Below are 23,623 nucleotides of genomic sequence, written 5' to 3'. Positions count from 1 at the left end.
TTACAATGATGAGTGAGTGCGCATTGTAGTTTTACCAGGCACAAATGTTCTTATTAAAATACCCACTTATTATAAATAATGCTGGGAAATTTTCATTATTCCTTAAGTAAATAAGTCGTATTATAAATAACAATCAATGACTGATGCCATCAAGAGAGTTTGCCCAAGTTCATAATAATGGATATATTTTTAAAAAGGCCGTTCCTGAAATTTATTTTCAATTTTTGGTTTTGAAAGCATATTCTAGTGAACTCCCAGATTGTCTAGAATGAAGAAATATAATGCTGCTACTTCAAATCAGAAGCATAGTATGTTTTGAGAATACGCAAATGTGCTAGAAGCTTGTGTTTCCATTTTAAGCCTCAGCTTTTGTAACAGGTTCAGAACTTGAACAATTTCTTTTAAAAAAAAATACAATAAAGGCATATGGAGAATTCATTGGGTGATTTTAATTGCATTTTTCTAATTGTGAAATTATTTTCAATGGGCTTTATTTTGTTTAAAACCTTGGACATAATAAAGTCAAAATGTACTCAAATGTTTCGAGAAAAAATTGTCAGGTACAAACCTTTTGAAAATGAATCTTGAGATTAAATGCATTTATCAACAAAGCTAACCAAGAATTAGCTGTTTAAATGAAAAGCTTAACTACAAACATTGGCAACATATAGTTAAGCTTATGGATGAGATGGTTAATGTTGTTAATCACTGGAATAGTCCAACACCAACTTATTTGAGATGAAAGTTGATGGCAAGGCAAGCTAACATTCAGGTTTCACTAGAAGAACTAACTTCAAAATTTAGGTTATGCGTGCACTTAATTTTTTTTACATTGTTTGAAGTACTTTTTTACTGATATGTTTCTATTAATATGCACAGGTGAGAACACGGTCAGTAGGGGATTGTGTAGCATTTTATTACATGTGGAAGAAGTCTGAGCGTTATGATTTTTTTGCACAGCAGACTAGATTTGGAAAAAAGAAATATAATCTTCATCCAGGTGTTACGTAAGTATTTTTGAAATAAATGATTCCATAATCTATAAATCCAGTTTATTTTCTAATATGTATTAGAAAATGTATTGGTTGTTTTTCCACATCACATCTTTTGCACAATGTTAAATACCTGTATCTTTTTTTTTGCATCCATGATCCAAGGCATCTTGCATAAAGCTATTGTTTTTCCAAAAAAAGTTGGAACAGTGGATTTACATGTATATATTAAGGAACCTACTTGTAGCTAATTTTTCTAGAGCAGCCTCCCACATTATTACCTAGCAAATACCTGCTGTGGTTTCATTCTGCCTCTGGGAGTCAGTTCAATCAGCTGAATTTGAATGTATTTGAATTTGGACTCAGCTGTCTGCCACTAAAGGGGTGAAACTGAAACCAGACCGTTGCAACTCTCTCCAACACTGACAACTGGTTAGAGAGCAGAAAAGACTTAATTTTATAGAAGAAAGTAAAGGAGAATAAGCCTATTTATATCAGCTAGTGGTTAGGTGCAGAAATTTTGATCTATCTGTACTTTGGAGCTGTATCTATCTTTGATTTTTACAGTATGGTAGTTCTGCTCAATGTCCTCTTGTTGATTCTGTTCTTCTGATCAAATCAAACTATTGGTAGCAACTTGAGTGTAAGCACTAGTCCTAACTTTTTAAACTGAATATTTTTAAACATTGTCAAAATATTGTGCTTTCATGTGTTTGTGGTAACATACTAAAAAATCAGACAAAAAAAGTTGTGATAAGTTCTGTTTAGTGGTGGGGGATGGTGGGGTGGATGGAATGTGGGGAGAACAAATTGTAGCCCAGAAAATATGTCTTTATGTCTGCTGCACCCAGTTCAAAGTTGAAACGAGTGTGAAATGGGTGGCCAGGCACTTGTGTAACAGACGTCTGAAATTGGTTTTAGGGATTATATGGACCGACTCCTGGATGAAACTGAGAGTACAGCTTCGAGCTGTGCACCTTCCCCTCCTCCAACCACCTCAACCAGCAGCAGCAGCCAGACAGAAAGGGAAGATAATGCTACAATAGGAAGTAATACAAATGGTGAGTTCTGCATTAAGTTTTTGTCTCTAAGGTTGAACCTTTTCCCTTATGAATTGTGAAATTGCCATGCATTTGATTTACTGCTAACCTTCTGCCATCTTAAAGCATATTACAACCTGCAACAGTCATTGGGTATATTCCCTACCCTATTTTAAGGTTATGGCTTTTTTTATAATATCTATTTTGTTTGGTATGCCTTATTTTAATTACCCATAATTCATATGCAGTATGCCATGTAGAATTCAATACCTAATGTTCTCCTTGATTGAACTTGCATATTAATTTGGTTTAATGTGTCTCAAGCTACATTGATCACATCTGGCCTCCTTTTGTCTGCTTCCAAATTGCAAAGTTTATAATTATCCTTGGTTTTATTGACCCTAACTAGTTAACTCTTAACTAATTTGGATCAGTTGCCGACAACTTTGTTTTGTTTTGAGTCTGATCTATTTATATATATCAGAAATTACGTTTAGTCCCTTGTTTCTGGGTGCAATTTCCACAAGATATATTGATTTGACTGTACCAATACTTTCTTACTATGAGATATAGTTCCCACCTATTAAAATTACAAGATTGGTCAAGGAGCAATATTGGTGTAGTAACAAGTTACCAGAAGTGCTATGTTCATATGTGAAAAATGTTCCTGTTAACATCATGTTTCTGTAGAACATTGCTTCTTCTAATTGCTGTCATAATGCAGTGAATTGCATCATATGAACTCTCTGCAAATGATATCTTTGTTGGATTTTAAATTTCAATGAGATGTTGCTATTCTAAATATGTGACTTGATATTCAAGTTTAAATATGTAATGGACAAAGACATTTTTTTCAAATTTGCTTACTATGTTAAAAAACACAGAAAAATGCAGCACAAAACTGTCTATTCAGCCCACCAAGTTTGCTCTTTTGTTTTTGTCTTTGAGCAACTTGATCTATCCCATTCTTCTGCAGGCTTCCCATAGCCTTTCAAGCAACTAGAATTAATTATATAATATTTAATTCTATTTGTGTTTACCTTTAATTTGTGGTCTTGTGTTATTATCTTGCTAACAGATAATAAACAATTCATCATTATTGATCTGAAAAACATCTATCAAACTATGCTTGATATCACATCATGCAAGCCTGCAACGTTACAGTAGTAGGGATGCTGAAGCTACTTTGATCACGTTCTGGCTTGCTTTTGTGTGTCTTTGCTCTCATGCAAATTTCATTCTTGGTTTTGTTGACCTTTAGTTGACTTCATTACTAATTTGGAAGAAGAGGCTCATCACTGTATTCCTGAAGTTTGTCAGCAGTGATGGGAGGTGCAAGGTTTAGGTGTGAGCACTGGGAGTGTTATTCTGTGTTTGGTAGCACATATTTGGGAATTTGAGCTAATTATAAACTTCGCCTTGTTTGATTTTGGATATTCAAACATGTGCACCCACTTGTACTCCTTATTTCAAAAATTATAATGTTATGGTCAAGTAAACACTTCAAGATGACCTGTTATTATAACATTTTCTGGTTTATGTTTGGCAAATTCAAATTAAGATTAAAAGTAGTGCAGATTTCTCTCTTGAATAGCTTCTGATAATTGGATGTGTTTACTTCCCAATATAAATAATACTGACTACAGGGAAAGAGTGGGAGAATGTGATTCACCAAACTGTTGTAAAAAGAGCCAGAGGAACTTGATAGAACATTTGAGCTATCAATAATGCCATTACAGTTCTATAAATTTATTGAGGATGTACTTGAGGTTGCAGAGCTATGGGAAGAGGGCAGGAGAATGAGATTTACTGGATTTTACTTGCACAGAGCCAGCAAGGATTCATGGACAAATGTTCTCCTTTTGTGATGTGCTAGATGCCATTCTATCTTGCAACAAGGCATAGATGTAATCATAAGGTAATTAGAACTTGATTGCTTTAAAATTCAACAGAATCTTGCAATTTTCATTGAATATTTCTTTGTTAGAACGTCTTAATTCAGTTGGAGAGTACTCTTAGGCCTTCTCATCAAGCTGACTCTACCTCAGTGTTTTAATAAAGATTGTTATTCTGCATAAATGAGCAAAAAAAAAGTAGGTGAAAAGATGGCTTATAGAGTGAATGTGTTGTTCTTCCTTGCCTAAAAGTATTGCTGCCTTCCATATCAAGATCTTAATATCTTGTTCTGGGTCTCTGTGCGTTAAGTTTGCAATTTACTTTTGATATAAATTCTGGAGCTTCATTTTTCAGGTGAGTAGCCTAAAACTTTAAACAGGACATGAAATTCAAATCAGAGATTAACTAATGAGTTATAATTTTGAATGAAAACAAATGTTCTCCTCAAATTAGCAAAATACTGATTTTGTTTCCAAGTTGGTAAGTCCAGTCAGCAGAGCAGATGGGTAAATGCATGAACACAAAGCTAAATTGCATCTATTTTAATGCAAGGAGTCTAACTAGTAAGGTAGATGAACTAATAACTTATAAGTAACATGTGGTAATATTGGTGCCATGGCTGAAAGACAGGCAGGACTGGTAACTCAGTATCCCTGGGTACAGAATTTTCAGGTGAGGCAGAGGGGGATGAGGAAGAGGAGGTGGCATTGCATCATTAGTCAAGGAATGAATTACTTCAATATTGAAGGTGGATATTCTAGAAGGCTCTTCAAATGAGGCCATTTCGGTAGAGATTAGGAATAAATAAGGTGGTGTCACTTTGCTGGGGGTGTATTACAGGCCACCTAACAGTCAACAGCAGATAGAGGAACAGATATGTTAGCCAATAGTACAGAGATGAGATAAAAATTGGGTTATTGTAGTAGGGGATTTCAATTACCCAAATTATCTGGGATTGTCCTAGTGTACAAGGCTGAGAGGGGGTGGAATTTTTGAGGAGTGTCTAGAAGATCTTTTTGACACTATGTAGATAGACTGATGAGGGAAGGAGCATTACTGGATCTTGTTTTGGGGGATGTAGTTGGTCAGGTGGCTGGAGTGTCAGTGGGGGAGTATTTTGGAGGTAGTGACCATAACTTCATATGTTTCAAAGTGGTTATCGAAAAAGATAAGGATAGACCAGGAATAAAGATCTTAAATTGGAGGGAGGCCAATTTCATTAAAGTAAGACAGCAAGGATTGACTGGGAGCATCTACTTGCAGGTAAATCCACATCTGGACAGTGGGAAGCTTCCAAAGAAGAAATAGCCAGACTTAAGGGTCATAATGTTCCTATGTGGGTGAAAGCCAAGGGTAACAAGTACAGAGAACCCTGGATGTCAAGGGATATTGAGGGTTGGATAAAGAAAAAGGAACCATATGGCGGGTATGGAGAACTAAAGATAGGAGAGGCCCATCAAGGGTATAAAATGGAAGTTAGGAAGGCAAAGAAGAGTCAGTAAATATCATTGGTAGTCAGGGTTAAAGCAAATCCAAAAGTGTGTAATAAATATAGTGAGGACAAAAGAATAACCAGGGAAAGAATGGGGCCCATTAAGGACAAACAAGGGCATTCTGTGTGGAGCCAGAAGGTATAGGTGATGTCCAAAAGAAACAGACTTTGTATTTCAAGAACTCTGGGAAGGGGGAATTCTGGTATAGGTCTGCATGAATAAAGGAGGTAGGCAGTGGCATAGCGGGCCAAAAGGTAGGTGAATCCACAGAGCCAGATGTGATTTATCCCAGGCTGCTATGGGAGGCAAGGGAAGAGATTGCTGGGCTCTGGCTGAGATTTTTACATCTTCGCTAGCCACAAGTACCAGCTGACTGGAGGACAGCAGATATGCTTTCCCTTTTCAAGAATGCAGCGGGGGGAAAGCCTTGCAGCTGTGAGCCTAACATCAGTAGTCAGGACGTTATTGAAAAAATTCTGAGGGACAGGATTAATGATCACTTGGAAAGGCAAGGACTAATCAGAGATGGCCAACATGGCTTTGTCAAAGGGCAGATCTTGTCTGACCAATCTGATAACAGAGTGTAATGATAAGGGCAGTGCAGTAGATGTGGTTTACATGGAATTCAAGGTCCCATGTGGGATACTGGTCCATAAGGTTAGGGCCCATGGAATCCAGAGCAAGTTGGCTTGACATTAGGAGAAAAAAGGTGATAAGAGAGTTGCCTCTGACTAGTGGTGTTCCACAGGGATTGGTAATGGGGCCCTTGCTGCTTGTAATATAACTGAATGTTTAGGATGTGGATGTAGGTGACATAGTAAGAAAGTTTGCAGGTGACACTGAGATGGGTGGAGTTGTTAACCGTGTGGAGGGTAGTCTTGGGCTCCAGGATGATATTGGTGAAACAGGTTGAGAAATGGCAGAGGAAGTTTAACCTTGATAAATGTGAGATGATGCATTATGGGAGTACTAGTGAGGCTAGGATGCACACCATGAATGGTAAGGTGTTGGGGAGTATTGAGGAGTAAGGGACCTTGGTGTTCAAATCCAAAGATCATTAGAGCTGGCAGCAGAGGTAGAAAACCCACACAGACACGGGGAGAACGTACAGACTCCTTACAGACAGTGGCTGGAATTGAACCTGGGTCGCTGGCACTGTAATAGCCAAATCATTGATATTTTTGATTAATACTTATTTCCTCAAATCCTTGATTTTCGTAATATATCTGCAGATTTTGTGTAATTTCTTCCATGAAGGCAAATTCAAAGTAATTGTTTAATTCCCATTATTTCCTCCTTCCTGTTGTAAATTCTGCTCTCTCTGTAAGGGCCCACAATTGCCCTCAATAGACATTTCCTTTTCATGTTTCTATAAAAAGGTCTTGCAAGTTTCTTAAATTTGTTTTTTCCCCGGACTAACTCGTATTCTATCTTGCCTTTCTTTTCAATTCCTTGGTGGTCCCCTGCTAACTTCTAAAACACTCCTAATTCTATTTCTACCAATTTTATAATACCCTTTTGATTTAGTATTATCTTTGACTTCTCTGGTCAGCTATAGATGAATCACTTCTTTTGTGTTCTTGTGTCTTAAAACTTTTTTGTAACTTGTACATTATTTATTTAAACGCTAACCATTGCTTGTACACCAGTATGCCTTTCAATGTATTCTCTTCATGAAGCACAGCTAACTCTCATTTCCTCATAGTTTCCTTTGTTTAGGTTTAAAACCCTGGTTTCACATTGAACTGCACTTTCAAACTCAATACAAAATTCTTTCATACTGTCGCTCTCCTCCCAAGAATGCTTGACAACAAAATTACAGATCAACACATTCCTACTGCACTAAATGAGATCCGAGACAGCCTTCTGTGTTCTTTGACATTTTAATCAAGAAAAGCATCTTGAATACATTCCATGCATTTATCTTCCAACTTATTGCCACAAAACTGATTTTTCCAATCTATATATAGGTTGAAGTCTCCCATGATAACTGTATCACCCTTGTTACATGCGCTCTAATTTCCTGATTTATATCATGCACACTATTACAACTACACCTACTTGTGTTACTACGTTTTGATGGTTCTTCCTTTGACTCAAATTGATTCTAATTCTACACCTCCCTTTTCCTTTTTTGCCTGTCCTTCCTAAATGTTGTATACCCCTGGAGTATTTAGTTTCCGGCTTGCTCACCCTGCAGCCAGGTTTCCATAATGCCAATGCGATCAAACCTGTTTACTTCTATTTGTGCCATTACTTATTTACCTTGTTGAGAATGCTCTGAGCATTCTGATACAGTGGCTTTAATTTTTTTCATTTTAAATATTTTTCTGTACTTGAATCCCCTTTGCTTGACTATGTTTTTGCTTGTATTTATTTCACTTCCTGCTCTTCCAACTTACCAAATTCCTTCGAGGGCCCCATCCCCATGCCGAGTTAGTGTAAACCTTCTCCAATAGCATTAGCACCTCTCCAATTCCATCACCCCTTCCCCTGCAAGGATGTTGGTCCTGGCTTTGCTGAGGTGCGATCTGACAGATTTGTACAGGTCCCACCTGTACCAGAAACTCTTCCAATTCTTGAGAAATCTAAAGACCTCCTTTCTGCACCATCTCTCCAGCCACACATTCATTTGCTTCACCTTCCTATATCTGCACTTATTAGCATGTGGCATAGCGAGTAATCTTAAGATCACTACCTTTTAGAGTCCTGTTTGTTAACATTCCTAGCTCTGTAAACTCTACCTTCAGAACTTTATCCTTATTTCTACCTACGACATTGGCATCAATATGGATCACAACCTCCGGCTGTTCACCCTCCTGTTTCAGGATGCTCTGTGGCTGTTCAGTAACTCCCTTGACCCTTGCACCAGGGAAGCAAAATCCTGGCATTGACAAAAATCTTGTTTCCCTTTTCCCTTCCCTACCCAACTGCTCCTCTTCTTTCTCTGACAGGTACCACTCTGCAGGCTTCTGCTGTGATTGATGTCGCTGTGCATTTTGAGGGGAATTCCTGGTCACAGTGTGCAGTATCATCAGTTGTAGTAGAAATATAACCAAGTAGAAACTGGGAGCGGCAGTGATTTGGTCGAAGTATGCTATGTTCATGTTAAAAATGGACACTTGGCAGACGAGGAGGGGAGATGCGCCAGGTTGGATCTCCTCAGCACCTTCAACATAGTAAGGAATCACAAGAGACTTCACAGGAACCTTATTAACCAAGACACTCATATATTAAGGTAGGTTGTAAGGAGTGTCTTAAGGATTGAGAGAGAGGCTTAGGAGTGATATTGCATAACTTGGGGCTATGGCTACCAATCTTGAGGAATTAAAATCAGTCATAAGCAACAGGTCGGAATGGGGAGATTACAGAAATCTCATCATAGATTTTAGAGCTAAGGGAGATTTCAGAGTTAGAGGGTGAAGGCCACAGAAGGATTGAAGCATTGCTGGACTAGGAGTCAATGTAGGCCATTAGGGCATGGGTAATCTGTGAGTGGAACAGTTTGTCAACGAATTCAAGTTACGGATGATATCTGGCCACCAAGAAGATTGGAAAGTTCAAGTCTAGAGACTTGGATGAGTGTTTCAGCTGCAGTTGTGATTGATTACTTATGTCGGAACTACATAGAACCTCAGTGATGTGAATGGTCTGGTTCAGCCTCGTGGTCCTCATTACTTTCATATCACCCACAGAACATTCAGCCCTCAAGCTGGCTATGCATCACAATTTTGTCCTGTCAAATCTCTCTTGTTCATAAAAATACACACTTGATGGTAGTTTAAAGTAAAAACATCTGTTTTCTCTGTAAAATACCTGCAGTTAATCAAAAGTGCTAACTAAAATCTTTATTTTGTATGTGATGCAGGGATGAATGCTAATGGTTCAACTGAAACATCAGATCAGTGGCACGATTATGGTGAAATCAAGGAATTGAACTACAATGGGCCTGTCAATAATTCCACAATTTCAGGACCTGCAAAAATGAGCACAAATGGCTGTGAGAAAGATGATGGTTTCTGTGATCTCAACCTGGTAAATGCACAGAATGAAAATGACGAGTCTGAATCAAATTGTGAAAGACCAGCTAAGAGTTTGAAAACAGAAGGTGACTCTGGAATTGAGAAGAACAGTGTAGATATTTCAGAAGCAAGCCTGCATGTGAAATCTGAAGCTTCTGAGAGTTTGATTATGTCTGACTCCAGACACCAAATGCCTGTTGAATTGGATGCTCAACAAATATAAAAATGTATTAACCTGCTTTTTGTCATCTTGGGGGGGAGGGGAATTAAAAACCTGATTAATAATTGGGTTGGTTTGTATAAATTCAGTCATTGACATCAGTGATGTCTTTTTTTATATATATATATATCTATATCTATATATGTTAATATATATATATGTAAAAATTCTTATTATGTGGGCTCAAAATACATTCTGTATTTTTGCCATATTTCTACATAGAATTTGGAAGGATTTTTTTGAATAAATACTTGTTTCCTTGCATTCATTTATGTAAAATTTGTACAGTTGCTAAGCTTTATCGTGGAAGGGGAAAATTAATAAATATACCAAGAATCTAATTATGTTTGATTCATTCCATTTTGGTACAACTTTTTTAAATTATTAAAATAATGGAATGTTTAAAATATTTAAGAGGTAGTGGTTTTACACTGTCTGGAGTTGTCGTCGGGGTCATAGTTTTTACAAGACAAATTCATTGATGAAGCTTTTTGTATGCTATTGTATTACTGCAGCAAAAATTTCAGCTTGAATATAAAATTTTGTCCCTCAGTATTGCTGAGTCACAGTCCTGATTATATGCTGCATTTTCTTGATATTTTTGATAAGACAACTACAACATGTTGAGATGCATGTTACAAAATGAAATTGTGCAAAAACCCAATTGTGATATTTTTCAATAAAAAAATTAATCTTTGATTTTCGGTTATCCTCCAAGATTCCTATTACTTACAAAGTTATTCTGTGCTAAAGTGCTTAGTTGTTTTATTTTTGTAATTAAACTTAGAGGCATGTTAAAGATAAGGGGTGAATGTGAGATGCATCAAGGTAGAAAAATGCCTGTAGTTTTAGACCCTACTGAGATATGCTGCAGAGTTGTTTCTGATGACCAATGATTCAAGCATGCGTAGTATAATTTTAAAATCTGCATTTGACAAGCTTAAGTGTAATAAACTAAGAGGAACTAGAGATGGACTTCCAGGGGAGTATTACAGGAGGACACATGGCAGATGCAGTTCGATGCAGATAAATGTGTGCATGTTATAATAGAAGAGAGAATACAAATTGAATAGTACAAACTGTAATGGATGTGCAAGAAAACTGAGGGTGTTTGTACACAAATATTTGAAAAATAGCAAGACTAGTTAAAAGTGCATTTTATTTATTAAGGCATGGAATGGAAAAAGGAAGTTAAACTAAGCTGTATAGAACTATGTTGGAATAATGTCCAGATTTGGCTCCACGATTTAGGAAAGCAGTGACAGTTTTGAAGGATGTCCAAAAGACATTTACTAGAATGGTTCCAAAGATGAGGGATTACAGTTAAAGGGATAGCTTGGAAAAGTTGGTGTTTTGCTCTTAGAGCAGAAAAGTCAGAGGAGATTTGATGATGAATTTAAAATTATGAAGGGGTCAGAGTAAATTAAAACAAAACTTAGTGGTTGAATTGTTGAAAAGCAAAAAGGTAATGATATAAGGAGCTAGGGGCAGTAATGGGGTGGGAGATGCACATTCAATGGTTGTCTTCCAAAACTGATTAGATAAATATTTAATGAAAGTGTGTGGATATGGAACAGGAAGTAACTTGATTGCTCTTTAAAAGAATGGGAATAATCAAGTAGCCAAATAATGATCTGTGCTGTACAATTATGTAGATCCTTATGATGTCCCAAAACACTTCAGTCACCCATGTGTGGTTATTTGTGAGGAAATGCTGATGAAATTACATATCCCACCTGTGGCCATGATAATCCACTGAGCCGTTATGATTTCAAGGAACAGGTTGACTAGCCATGGGACTGCTATGGAAGCAAAGCTGCCCATCAGATTTTTGATTACCAAAGCCACTGCAGAACTCCAAAACAATGGTGAACAGTGTGAGATTCACACTTACACCTAAATTTTGCAGCAAATATTCCAAAGCTATCTAGCCAAATCAAATGGGGTCCTTTGTTCAGTCCATATAAGGTCTTTAACTTTTTTTTTGCATTTGTTGACTTCTCCAAAGGTGGCTTATTCAGCAGAGGGTCGACAAGCTTGGCCTACTGCCTTAGTAATGGTGGAAGGTTGAAAACAATGGGGAGTAAATTCATCCCACCATAATCTGCCACTCCAGCTAACAATCCAGGTGTTCAAGATGAAAATTACCTTCCTTCCTTAACCCCTCCAAATGTCCAATTCTTCCATTGTTTCATATTACTAACCCTAACATTAATGCTCCTAATTTTGACAGTGCCATTGTTTACTTGCTGTTTTCGCTCCATAGTTTAGTGTGCATCCAGAATTTGGAACATTGTGCAGTATTCCAGCTTTTCTATTACAGCCTAAGAACTTGCCCTCTGATGCTGACATAAAGGCACTGAGTAAGACATGACATGCAGGAGATGGCCAGCTCAAAGAAAAAGACACTGGACACATTTTCTGAAAGAGGAACTTTGGTTTTGAGGGCTGAGCTCTGCTGACAAGAATGAAGTAATCTGGTGTCTCAGTAGCTCCCCCTATGGTAAGTGAACAGCTCTTGCCTTCCAGCTTGTTCTAATATGTAACCAGCATGCTTTTGTCATCGGTGACAACATCCCAATCCCGGAAAGCTACAATTGTGGCCAAGAAAGACTTGTACAATTTTTCTTTGAAATCACTTTGACAAGTGGGTCAGGATCTTTTAAAGTCCTTGCTGCATGTTAACCAGGGCTGCAGCATATTCATATCATTTATTCGGCATCGCAGTTCTAGAAAGTCATTAATTAAATATTTCATCTGAAGTGGGATTTATTGCATTTGAGTGAACTGCATTTTTAAAGGCTAGCCTTGATAAGAGAATGTTGACCTTTGGGATGTTAATGGCTGGTAGAGGAGCTCTGTTTTCCTCCTACCATTAAGACCTATCAAAGTTTAAACAATGATAGAAAAGCAAAATATTGGGCAAATGGACATCTGAAATAAAAACAATGTACAAGAAAAACTCAGCATGCCAGTTACCTTCTGTGGAAGATGATACACAGTTAATGTTTCAGGTTGATGCCCTTTCAGCTGAACCATGAAAGGTTAGAAAGTGTTACAGTTGCTTGAGGGATAAGCATAGATCAGAATATTGCAAGAACTCACCCGTTTTTCAAATTGTTAAGTAGGTTTCCTGAAAAGATCAAATGGTGCATCTAGAAAGAACCAAAATGTTCACCTTTGTCAGACCAGAGTGAATCCTTTAAGTAATAAATATCACTGTTTAAAAATTTCAGGTTATATACCTCAAAATAAAAGTATCTTCCACCTAGGCTGTTGTAGGTAGTTACCAGTAACTGCAAACATCACAATTCTCTTTCTAGTTTCTCTCTCATTCACCTCTTCCTCCCGTCTTCCCTACGCTTTCATTTTTGCTCTTCCTGTAATATTTACTGCTCACAATACATAGGAACACAATTTAGAATCAGCACAACTGCAGGTATTATCTAAAATACTTGTAATTATTCAAAATGTGGAATACTACCCAGTAAAATAACCTGTTAACCTGAAAGAAGCAATCTTCATGTAATATGTTGTTTCTGCCTTTAGTTTTCAGCATTTTTAATGTTTTGAAAAACATTGTTAAATATTAACACTTAAAAACAATTTTATTATAGAGATTATTACGTGGGTAGTTTATAACTAAATTTTAATTTTCCCTTGCCATATGCCATAGAAACCAACCATGGATGTTTCTGCAGCCAATAACAAAATAGGTTATGGAAATGCTAACAAAGAATTATTTATGTTTCTTGTGATGCATGAAGACTAGGTACCCAGGATTACAGCAATCTTTATTTTTGCAGTTGATGATTTTCTGATCCAAAAATGTTTGGAGTTTTTAATGCGTAGTTCCTGAATGTAGTTGTATTCGCATGTTTGCTTTCTATTCAAAACCAATCAGGATGTGCCTTCACAATGCTAAACATAGGAATTTGACATCTTAAGCACAAAGAAAGACTGAGGATGAATAGATACCTGAGAAATTTGTAGACTAATCAAATGATGTTTGAGATGCATTAGGGACTCATTTGATGGGATTGCTCTGTTGGGAGCCAGCACAGACCAGGCTGATTGGTTGCTTCTGTATCATAATGGGCTGCTATTTGCTTTTTTGTGTGCTAAGGCATTGATTTATGGGAGTATAGCCCTGGATTTTCACATCGGCTGGGAATATTTCAGTCAGGATAAGCACATAGTTTTATCCAAAACGTTGTCCAAGGGTTGAACTACAGAATCAAAAAAGGAAAGTGTGCGATTGACAGGAGAGGCCAAGAAGGATCTGCCACAAATGTAGCCAGTAAGTTCCCAATGTGCTATGGTGTTTTGTGCATTACGACAGAGATGTCACTTCATGTGTACCTCATTGGCCAGAATGCAATTGGTCATCAACTGTGGTAGCCAGTGTGTACAGTTATCCCACCACACAAGTATCATGCATGGGCACCCTCCACTCCTGTGAAAGCGTTGCCCTCAGTGGGAGATGCAACAATATGCAAACAAATTGGGGAAATGGGTTACACAGAATAAACAGTATTTCAACGATCCAAAAGTTAGCCACAAGAGGCAGAAGTGTTTTTTTTATCCCCCCAATGTGTACAGAACATCTTTCCGATGCAGAATGTGAAAAGCTAATGGCTCTAGTAATTGGAAAATGAATTATAGAGCACATTAAAGTAGTTATTAGGTTACACCTCATGTAATGTTTAGGATAATGGTTGAAAAGGGCACACACATGAAGATGACTGGTTATTATAGGTTGTATGGATTTAGTTGAAGGGCTGAGAACAGAATGAAACTTGGGAAAGTAAAATGGGCAATAATGGTAACAATAATCTTGCATAACAAAGGGAACCTTTTAAAACTAGCAAAGGACAGGGATATATACTATACCAAAAAAAACCTAAGAACAATCTGAACTCCAATGATAGGGAATAACTGAACAGCATAAACAAGGGATAGCAGAAAAGACCAAGGCAAAGAATGCAAGTAGTAGGAGAGAAGTTTTAAGATAAGAAATCAAGGAACGGAATTAACCAGAAACATAGAACAGTAAGTGTACTCTACATGTATAAAAGTTGCAATAATAAACAGGGCCATGACAGAATGGTCAAGATAAAATTACAGGCAGAAATAATGATAAAGAAAAAATGTTAATCTGGAAGACAGATCAAATGTACAGTGTGTTGGCAGACAAAATTAGACAATTATTTGCATTTATAATAGCTCAAGAAGAGAATTTTCCAAACTCACGATCAAAACTCTGGTCCAGTTTGCATCCATGTATTAGAAAACAAAAATAGGGAAGTCAAATCTTACTTAAAGTATTAGAATCTAAATAATGTAGATGATCTAAAGTAAATAAGTAAAAACACAAATTTACAAAAGATGTAATGTAGGTAAGGCAAGAAAAAAAATGTGGAGATTTTTAAGAAATGCCTAACTAATGAAAACTTGTGAATAAATTGAGCTTAGAATATTGTGTGCAGATCTAATCATATAACGATACAGAGGCATTTAAAGATTAAATACAAAGATGATACCAGAACCATTCAATTTTACCTATCAAATTAATCAGATCAGATCTCTTGAGAGATGGGTGACAAGGAGGTCTTTAAAAATTCTGGAAGTTATTATATAATACTTTGTTTCCACGTGTGAAAATTTGAGGTCTATCAACACAAGGTAGTTGTTAAATTCAGCACTTATTCACCTAGTGGTGAAAATGTAGTACTGTAAGTAGCTGAAATCAATAGTTTAGAAACATTTAAAGGGAGGAAGAACATTCAAATAGAACCATACAGCACAAAAACAGGCCCTTTGGCCCAATTAGATGAAGTGGTATGAAAGGGGTTTGTGTGAATCATCAATGTTAGCAAGAACTCTGACTACATTTTCTACATATTTCCAGATCCAACTGTGGGTTATGAATACTGGCAGATTTACAGTGATCAAGGCCAGATACACTGTTTTCTCCCTTAGCTATCCAGTTACATATGGGCAATGTTAACACTAAACCTCACCTTTCACCACAATTAATTCAGAGCATAGCCAATACATAATTCAGTAGTTCACTACTACTTTGCAGTGAGGCTGGATTAACTTCTGAGAGCCACTCACTTGAAACAAAATACATTATACCTGGTTATTTTGTCAATTGACACGCACCAAACGGATCACAATTTTAAAATCATTTCTGATACTGCTGTGTCGTAGCCAGACAGCTTTAGATTCAAATACCAATCAAGACTTGAGCACAGAATGCAAGCTGCTGAGATGGTAGGTCAGGTTAGCTCTCTCAAGTGGAACAAAGATCCCCTAACCCTACTGAGAGGAAGGGTAGGAATTATTACAATTGGCTTTGTTAAAAAGTTTATTTGCTGGAACCAGTGGAGAGGTTTGTTGTATTGCACTTTGTTTTATATGTGAAAGGTTTGAGTTAGCATGGGTAGGACAACCATTGACTCCACTTTGAAGACTCTGGTTGGAAAGAAACAGGGGGCCACATGTTGGGAAAAAACTGTAATTATACAGGCCAGTGTAAAATTCAGAAGTGAATTCACGATACAAATTGTATTCCAAGCAAATATGAAGGCATTTTTTCTATAGATTTTGGCAAATGTAAAAAACATCAAGTAGAAATCCCTTGCTTTCATATTACAATGTTTACATTCACATTTTTGATCAATTATATAAATTTGTTCTTGTACAATTCTGCTTATCACAATGACATTCTGAAACATTTAAGTCTGTATACCTTTTGAAATGCTAGTATTACAAATACACCCCAATCAAAAATAAATAAATGCTCTTTGTATTGTGCCTTTACACTAGCAACTTTGGTGTATATTCAAGGTCATTTTTTAAGTTCTCATTCGCAGAAGTGCACACATCATCCTTGGAAGGACTCAAGTACCTTGTGTAACTTAATGAATAAATTACATTGGATATTTGACAAAGATCTACTTTTGCGGAATCCTGAAATGGCAAGCAACGAAAGCTTGTAGGATATCTGCTTTTTTAGTTATTCTGTCATGGGATGTGGTTGGGGCTGCCAGTTTTTTTTTTACCCCTACTGCCATTGAACTGAATGGCTTGATTGGCCATGAGGGCAATTAAGTTATTGCTGTTGTCTGAAACAACTTGTCAAGTACAAAAAGACTTCCTTCTCTAAAGAATGAGAAGTATGATTCCTAGCAATTGTATTCTAAAATAAATTCCTGATTGTACTACACATGTTAAAGCTTGAAAGTAGAGTAACAGGTTAGAGTAACAGGTGATTTAAAGATTTGGATCTTGAAATGAAGTCTTTAAAAATGTGTTAATAGGAAAATGTGAAACAAGTACACTAAATATAAAAGTCTGCTGCAGAAAATCAGGATAAAATTATTAAAATCGTTGCATAGTTTAATTTGAGCCTTCATTCACTCAGGAGTTATATTGCACACTTCATCATGGTCTTTCTTTACAACCGATGGCAGTTGTTTCAGTGCAGCACATTGCAAGTATATTTAAGTCTGCATCAAGGAAAATGAACTGAAGCAATTCTTTCCATCATGTGTTCTTAACTTCAACTCAAGTTAAAAATCAAACATTAAGATGTACAAAGTCTGATGACCTATTCAAAGTCTCCAATGCCCCAAATCTGCTCTTTTCCCACAAATGGCCATCCACTTGGTAACCTTACCCATTTCAAATTTTCATTTACTTAGTAAATACTACCATGGGCAAATTGGAAGAGTTTGAATACATGGACAGAAATTACATTCTTTATTCAGACCTACACCCCTGCCTCTCACACTCAAGACATTTGACATTGACAGCAGATGTAATGATGGTTGTTCTATATATAAATAAGACATTTCACAGATGTAAATAATATGGTTACTGTTTTTAACTGCCATCTAAAATTTAAAGGCTTTAAAGAACAAGTCATTTTCTAGGTAAATCAAATTCTTAATTATAAGGCATTAACTGAAAGCTTCAGAGTTTCATTGAGGTATAAATATTACAATTTTAGATGCTTTATAGGATGGTTTGCTTCATTAGCCAAGGCATAAGAATGAGAGCAGGGAGATATGCCAGAATTACATGCATCACTTGTTAGGCCACAGCCCGAGTACTATGTACAGTTCTGGTTACTACATTACAGAAAAGTGACTACACTGGAGGGTTGTCTTCTTTGGAAGAGGTGGCTGAGAGGAGACTTAATTGAGATATACAAAAATGAGGGCTAGAAAAAGCAGAAAGGACCCGTTGATCTAATCAAGGGATCAAAAACCAGGAGGTGCAGATTTAAAGCAATTGGTAGAGGTTTTAGCAGGGAAACGAGGAAAATTCTTTTAACCTAGTAGGTGGTAGGGAGTTTAAGAGGCAGAAACTCTAATCATACCCAAGTAATGAATGGACATGCAGGGCTAGCGATCAAATGTGGAAGGGCAGGCATAGTGTAGCAGTTAGCATAATGCTTTACAGTGCCAGCGCCCCGGGTTCAATTCCAGCCACTGTCTGTAAGGAGTTTGTACGTTCTCCCCGTGTCTGCGTGGGTTTCCTCTGGGTACTCCGGTTTCCTCCCACATTCCAAAGACGTACAGGTTAGGAAGCTGTGGGCATGCTACGTTGGCACCAGAAGTGTGGCAACACTTGTGGGCTGCCCCCAAAACACTACACAAAAGATGCATTTCACTATGTGTTCCGATGTACATGTGACTAATAAAGATACTGTATCTTATTTCTCAACCAGCATGGCCAAAAGAGACCAATTGGCCTCCTGTATCAAAATTGTCTATGATTTGATCTATATTTCACTGTGCAAAGCCACAATTCATGATCACCAATAGAAATAACTAAACATTGCTCCTCAGATTGTGGATAATTGTGATGTTATTTTGTTCTATGATATGTACATTCTTTTCACCAAGACTGAGCATGGACCAAAAACCTCAGGAAATAAAATGAACACAAAGGATGACTATGAAATCACCTGCCACCACAGATGTGCAGAGTAACCTTTTAAGACTTTTCAATGCAAGATTTATAAAATACTATATTTGTGTTTCATACTATATCTGCAAACTTGGAGAGAATAACGGATGGAGAATAGACTCACATTGAAGTTAAAGCAATTAGTAAATCAGAGCCAGTAAAAGTTGTATTTGTTACAAAATATATTTGAAAACCAAATTTCAGTCAATGAAAATGTGTACAGTGGAACAATTAAAAACAAAGTATAACACTTGCATTATACATTACAGGAAATTGCAAAAGCAATACTTAGAAGCTTCATTTGTCCAATTTTGCTATCACTTGCATGAAAATCTAGATTTTACAAATGCTTCTACATTAATGGGTTAAATACACAAATATTTAAAAATATTCATATGTCAGCTCTAATTCAATATCTAGGCACTTCAGTGTTTATGTACATTGAACAATATATGTTTACTGACCACCAACACCTGCATTTGAATTGTTTTTTGTACTAAAAGCATTTTGGAAACCAGCCACTAAACATCTTGGTGGACTATAGCAAAATTATACAGGGAACTTCATTGCAATGTTAAATAAACAGACTTGGTGCTGAACAAAAGCAAAAGGCTGCCACAATGATTCTGGGTAGTGGAGGCTCTTAATGTCTATGGGTCCTACTTGCCCTGTAAATGTGCATGATTTTTAAAAATCATCTTGTTCTATTCACAAAATCATGATTGACAGATGCCATTTGATGAACTATCCTGCTAGAATATGTATTTAAGAAACTGAAAATTTAGGAAATTCTCGTTAAACATTGCACATACATTAAGAATTTCACAGTTTACTTGAATCTTCATGTTAACACATTTTTTCTGCAACCTTTATATTCCACACACTTTATATTAAAAATGTTATGAAGTTGTTACAAACACAACACAAGCAACCTGCCGGGAGTACAGAATAATTAATCATTAAACATTTTGGTACATCATGATTCAGAACAAGGCATTTTAAATTTGAAACAATGATTTAAGTATTTCCTGAAATGTTAGAATTGAATGGATCAAGAGAGAGAATGAGTTTTCAGGTCTATCAGCATTTCTCATGTGAATCAACATGTTCTAATCTTCAAATTTTATAAATTGTTTAGCAGATTCTTTTGAAAGCATTAAAACACTTAAAATGTTTTTTGTTAAACATTACAGTTCAAAAACTGCTCTTACAATTCAAATTGAGTTTTAACACAACCCAATCATGCAATAACATTTGATTGTTTGATGTTTAATGCCAGTCAGCTAAATTTCAGATGAAAGGCAGTTCAAAAGTCCATTAAATGCATTTTGCAAAATGCAATTCTCCACTAAACCACCCTTGTGATGTTACGATTGGCAGACCTGTATTGGTAGATGTAGTTCTTTGCAAAGGTATTTCTGGGCATTTCATCATGAGATATGCAAATGATGTGTCAAAATGAGAGAATTGTGTTAACATCCTTGTTCCCTAAAGTCATTGTCTACCATTTGAAACCTAGAAAATACAGAACATTTCCTACTCAATGTCATTTATTCATTTAAAATTGACTTACTTTTCTTGTTTCTGTAACAGACAATCAAGATTCAGTTTACTTCCAAATACAATTTCCATGTTATTCAAGCAGTCTGTTAAATAGACCAAATTTGGAATTTGCAATGCAGTTGACAGCTGACCTGTACTCAATGCTCCAAGAAGATATCCCCAGCTTTGCAATCCACAAGTACAAATTTTAAACATATGTTGAAAACTATAGGTACTCCAACTTCCTCCTTGGAAGTATACTAAATTGTAAAGCTACCAATTTTTAGTAAATTTGTTCAAAGTCACTTTAGGCATAAGATATTTTCCATCTCCAAGACAACTAGGTTATTGTACAGTTCTTTCACTGTTAAAAAGAGGTGTAAACAATAAATATTTTAAAATAAACAGATTAAGATGCCCAAGTAGAGACATCTATTTGGAGCTTTGGGACAGACAAAAAAAATCCTTAGGGGAATCTGTAAAGCCTTGAACTGTGGCTAAGTAAAAGTGGGCCATTTAGTACTAGTCTTTTTTTAAATATTGGTCCTTCAACATTGTAATAAACTTGTACCAAAACTGAAAAATCATCTACAACTACAGATAAAAGTAATTATTCTTTGAAATTAAAATGAATAATACTAAAAAAGTTATTCTATTAAGATGCTCTGCTCATACAGCAATTTTTCCCTTGGTGTCAGTGTTGCTGCTGTTTCCTGATGTCCTGGTTGCCTGCTCCTCTGTGAATGTGATATAGGAATACACCAAACTTCCTGCAATACTGTCAAAACAAAATGCATTAAAAAATCCATGACATCTCAATGTATGAATGATGCCAAATTAAATGAGAAAATCATACCATTCGAGAACATAGTAGACATGAGTGTGGTTCAAAGATGAGGAACTGAATACTAGGACCTGGAGGGAACATTATCAAACTGAAATCTACATAATAATGTCATTTTGTCTTTACAAACTGTTCAGCAATAGGTCCTTTCATAAACTACTCTGCAAATTTCCTTCTCATGACCCCAACCTTGAGAAGGGAGTCAAGAAAATATATGCATATTACTAATCTATGACAATGATAAATCTGACAGGTGCTTTACATCCTCATTTGTCCAGGCTTCATTGCAAATCTGACTATTTAAACATTTTGGGAGACTAAAATGGTATCAGATTACAACTGATTCGCAGTAGACTAAACAGCATATTGTCATCTGATTCAGAAGATTTTTGACTCAAGTCCCAATCCAAGACACAAGCACAAGACAATCTTCAGTCAATCCTGTGGAAAAGGATGTTAAGTCAAGGGTTCTTGGATATATTCCTTAATTGCTATTAGTTAAAATAGATCAAGCTGGTGACTTGTCTCATTCCCCTCATGGGCATCTTGCTGGATATAAAGTGGCTAGAACATTTACCATGATTGTACATCAAAAATAAAGCAATTTGCCACAAAGTACTTGGGAATATTCAGAAAGATGAGGTATAACCCACTGAAATACCAGCAGATTTAGATTTTCCACACCATGACAGTGGAAATACTTCAAATGCTATTCACAATTCCCATTTTCAACTGAGGTAAGTGATTAAAATATCAGCTCATCACTAACCTGATATTTAATCCAATGAAGTTAGTCCATGTGAATATATAATCTCCGCCAAGAAACATTCCAATGTACGTTACCAAAATATTCTGGGGGCAGAAAAAATTTTAATGCAGCTTTTTGAAATGCTAAAACACGTGAACTTGAGGAAAATCAAGTAGCACAACTGACATACTTGAAATAAGATGTGACAATATGAAGAATTAATGATCAAACTGTGTTTAAACTAAAACAAAGGAAGCTTTTTAATGCAGCTGGAATCTGGATTTTTGAAAGACAATGCACTTCATGTCCACCAGCCTTCATTTGGACAAGTGGAAACTGGGTGCTGGTTCCATTTTTAAAGGACAGCAAGTTTTTTTGCTAAACTTAAATATTGGCAAAATGAAACTCTCACAGCTCCAACCTTATTTTCCTCTTTTCTCCTTAAAAAAAGTGTTACCAAAATGTTAAAATCTTTCCCAATTTCTTAAATACTACAAAAGTATTTCCCTTTCATCCAACGTTGGATTTAAAACAATATACATGCTGTGTAGTCAAATTAAATATTCAAAGGTGTTACTATTAAATAGATTTAAATAAATCAAGGCAGACTTTGAATAAACATCCATATTTAAGATCATGATAGCAAAGGCATGACTTCATTTGCGCACACTGGGGAGTACTTCTACAGGAAATGACAGAATGCAAGGCATCCCATTGACAATGTTAAAACGCCAGAACAAGCTATAGAATTCATTTAATACTTTGGAACATTTCTTGTTAAGTGAAGCTGCACAACATGGGACAAAAACTGGAAACCTTCCTGCCTGAACATAACTGGTGGGTCAGTAAGGAAATGTTCCATCAATCGTAACAAAGTTGATATTTTGAATTGTTGGCATACATGTCAGTTTTGGGCTGTTCTTCCTATGCTTGGAAACAAATGATCAAATTTCCTCAAAGTACACTGAATGCACTGTGGCATTCATCTTTCAAATGGCTCCCAGACAGGAATAGTAGGCCATTTGGCCCTTCAAGACTGTTCCATCACTCAATGCCATCATGCCTGATCCTCTATCTCACCATCTTATTCCTGGTCCCTCTCCAAATATCCTTCAATGCCTTTGCAAAGGTTTTGATCGTCTTGTAAGGAAGATTGTCCATAGAATGGAGCAGGTACAACTTAGAATGAGACAGGAATGCAATAATGTTAAAACATATGCTAAAAACCAAAACTAGTCTTGGTGGGTATATAGACTGTTAACTGACAAATTAGAGCAAAGGTCTGTAGCCCACTACAATCAGAAACTGAGTGAATCAAATGGCAATTAACTGGGGAAAGATAGTTCTTGAACATCTTAATTCTGAACCTTTGGACCCACACACATGCAAGGCTGTGTATGATTGGTCGTTAACCAAAGAAAAAAAATGGAGTGTTGGGTCAAGGCAAGGGAAGAGCAAAAACATTTCAGATTTTTCAAATGGGGGGAAGTGACATGTGGTAGTATTTATTATGTGAAGGGAAGGAAGATGAGGATAGGATTTGTCTAAAGCCTATCAAAGTGAAAAAAAAACACTTTCAGACTTGGGAGTTACTAAAAGATTGCAAATTCTAACTGCACAGTAGCACAAGAAAATTTGATCTGCTTCCAAGTTTAGGGAGAGGACAGCTAGAAGAAAAATGGATGTAATTTGCATCTCTACTAGCCTAATTAAAATGTGAAGTTTGTTATACTGGATAGAACATTTTCTGACTGGCCCCACCAACAATATTCAGACCAGGAAAACTTCCAGCTCTGTCCCTTGTTGAGCATTTTTATTTAGCAGGAAATGAATTTTGCAGT

General features: G+C 36.4%; 2 protein-coding genes across 7 annotated transcripts in view; one reads left to right on the top strand and one right to left on the bottom strand.

Annotated features, from left to right (window-relative positions):
- Positions 1 to 10,321, top strand: part of LOC127568587 (mesoderm induction early response protein 1-like) — a 37,315-nt gene extending 26,994 nt beyond the window's left edge. For 4 of the 6 annotated variants that reach the window (XM_052012513.1, XM_052012512.1, XM_052012511.1 and 1 more), the window contains 3 exons: positions 880 to 1,007; positions 1,914 to 2,053; positions 9,290 to 10,321. In XM_052012513.1, the coding sequence (XP_051868473.1) occupies positions 880 to 1,007; positions 1,914 to 2,053; positions 9,290 to 9,666 (645 nt within the window). In that variant the 3' untranslated portion in view covers positions 9,667 to 10,321. Of the gene's footprint in view, positions 1 to 879; positions 1,008 to 1,913; positions 2,054 to 8,375; positions 8,660 to 9,289 lie in introns of all 6 variants that reach the window. The other 2 variants (XR_007956035.1, XM_052012515.1) reach the window with 2 other exon arrangements.
- An 8,497-nt stretch (positions 10,322 to 18,818) lies between these two features.
- slc35d1a (solute carrier family 35 member D1a) overlaps positions 18,819 to 23,623 on the bottom strand; it is a 42,058-nt gene continuing 37,253 nt past the window's right edge. Inside the window, exons 11-12 of the mRNA XM_052011415.1 lie at positions 21,804 to 21,886; positions 18,819 to 20,968 (exon numbers count right to left, since the gene is read on the bottom strand). Coding sequence (XP_051867375.1) covers positions 20,860 to 20,968; positions 21,804 to 21,886 — 192 coding nt within the window. The 3' untranslated portion in view covers positions 18,819 to 20,859. The remainder of the gene's footprint in view (positions 20,969 to 21,803; positions 21,887 to 23,623) is intronic.

The sequence above is a fragment of the Pristis pectinata genome, chromosome 3 (assembly GCF_009764475.1).
Source record: "Pristis pectinata isolate sPriPec2 chromosome 3, sPriPec2.1.pri, whole genome shotgun sequence".
Lineage (NCBI taxonomy): Eukaryota > Metazoa > Chordata > Chondrichthyes > Rhinopristiformes > Pristidae > Pristis > Pristis pectinata.
This window is presented reverse-complemented; position numbering and strand designations above follow the sequence as displayed.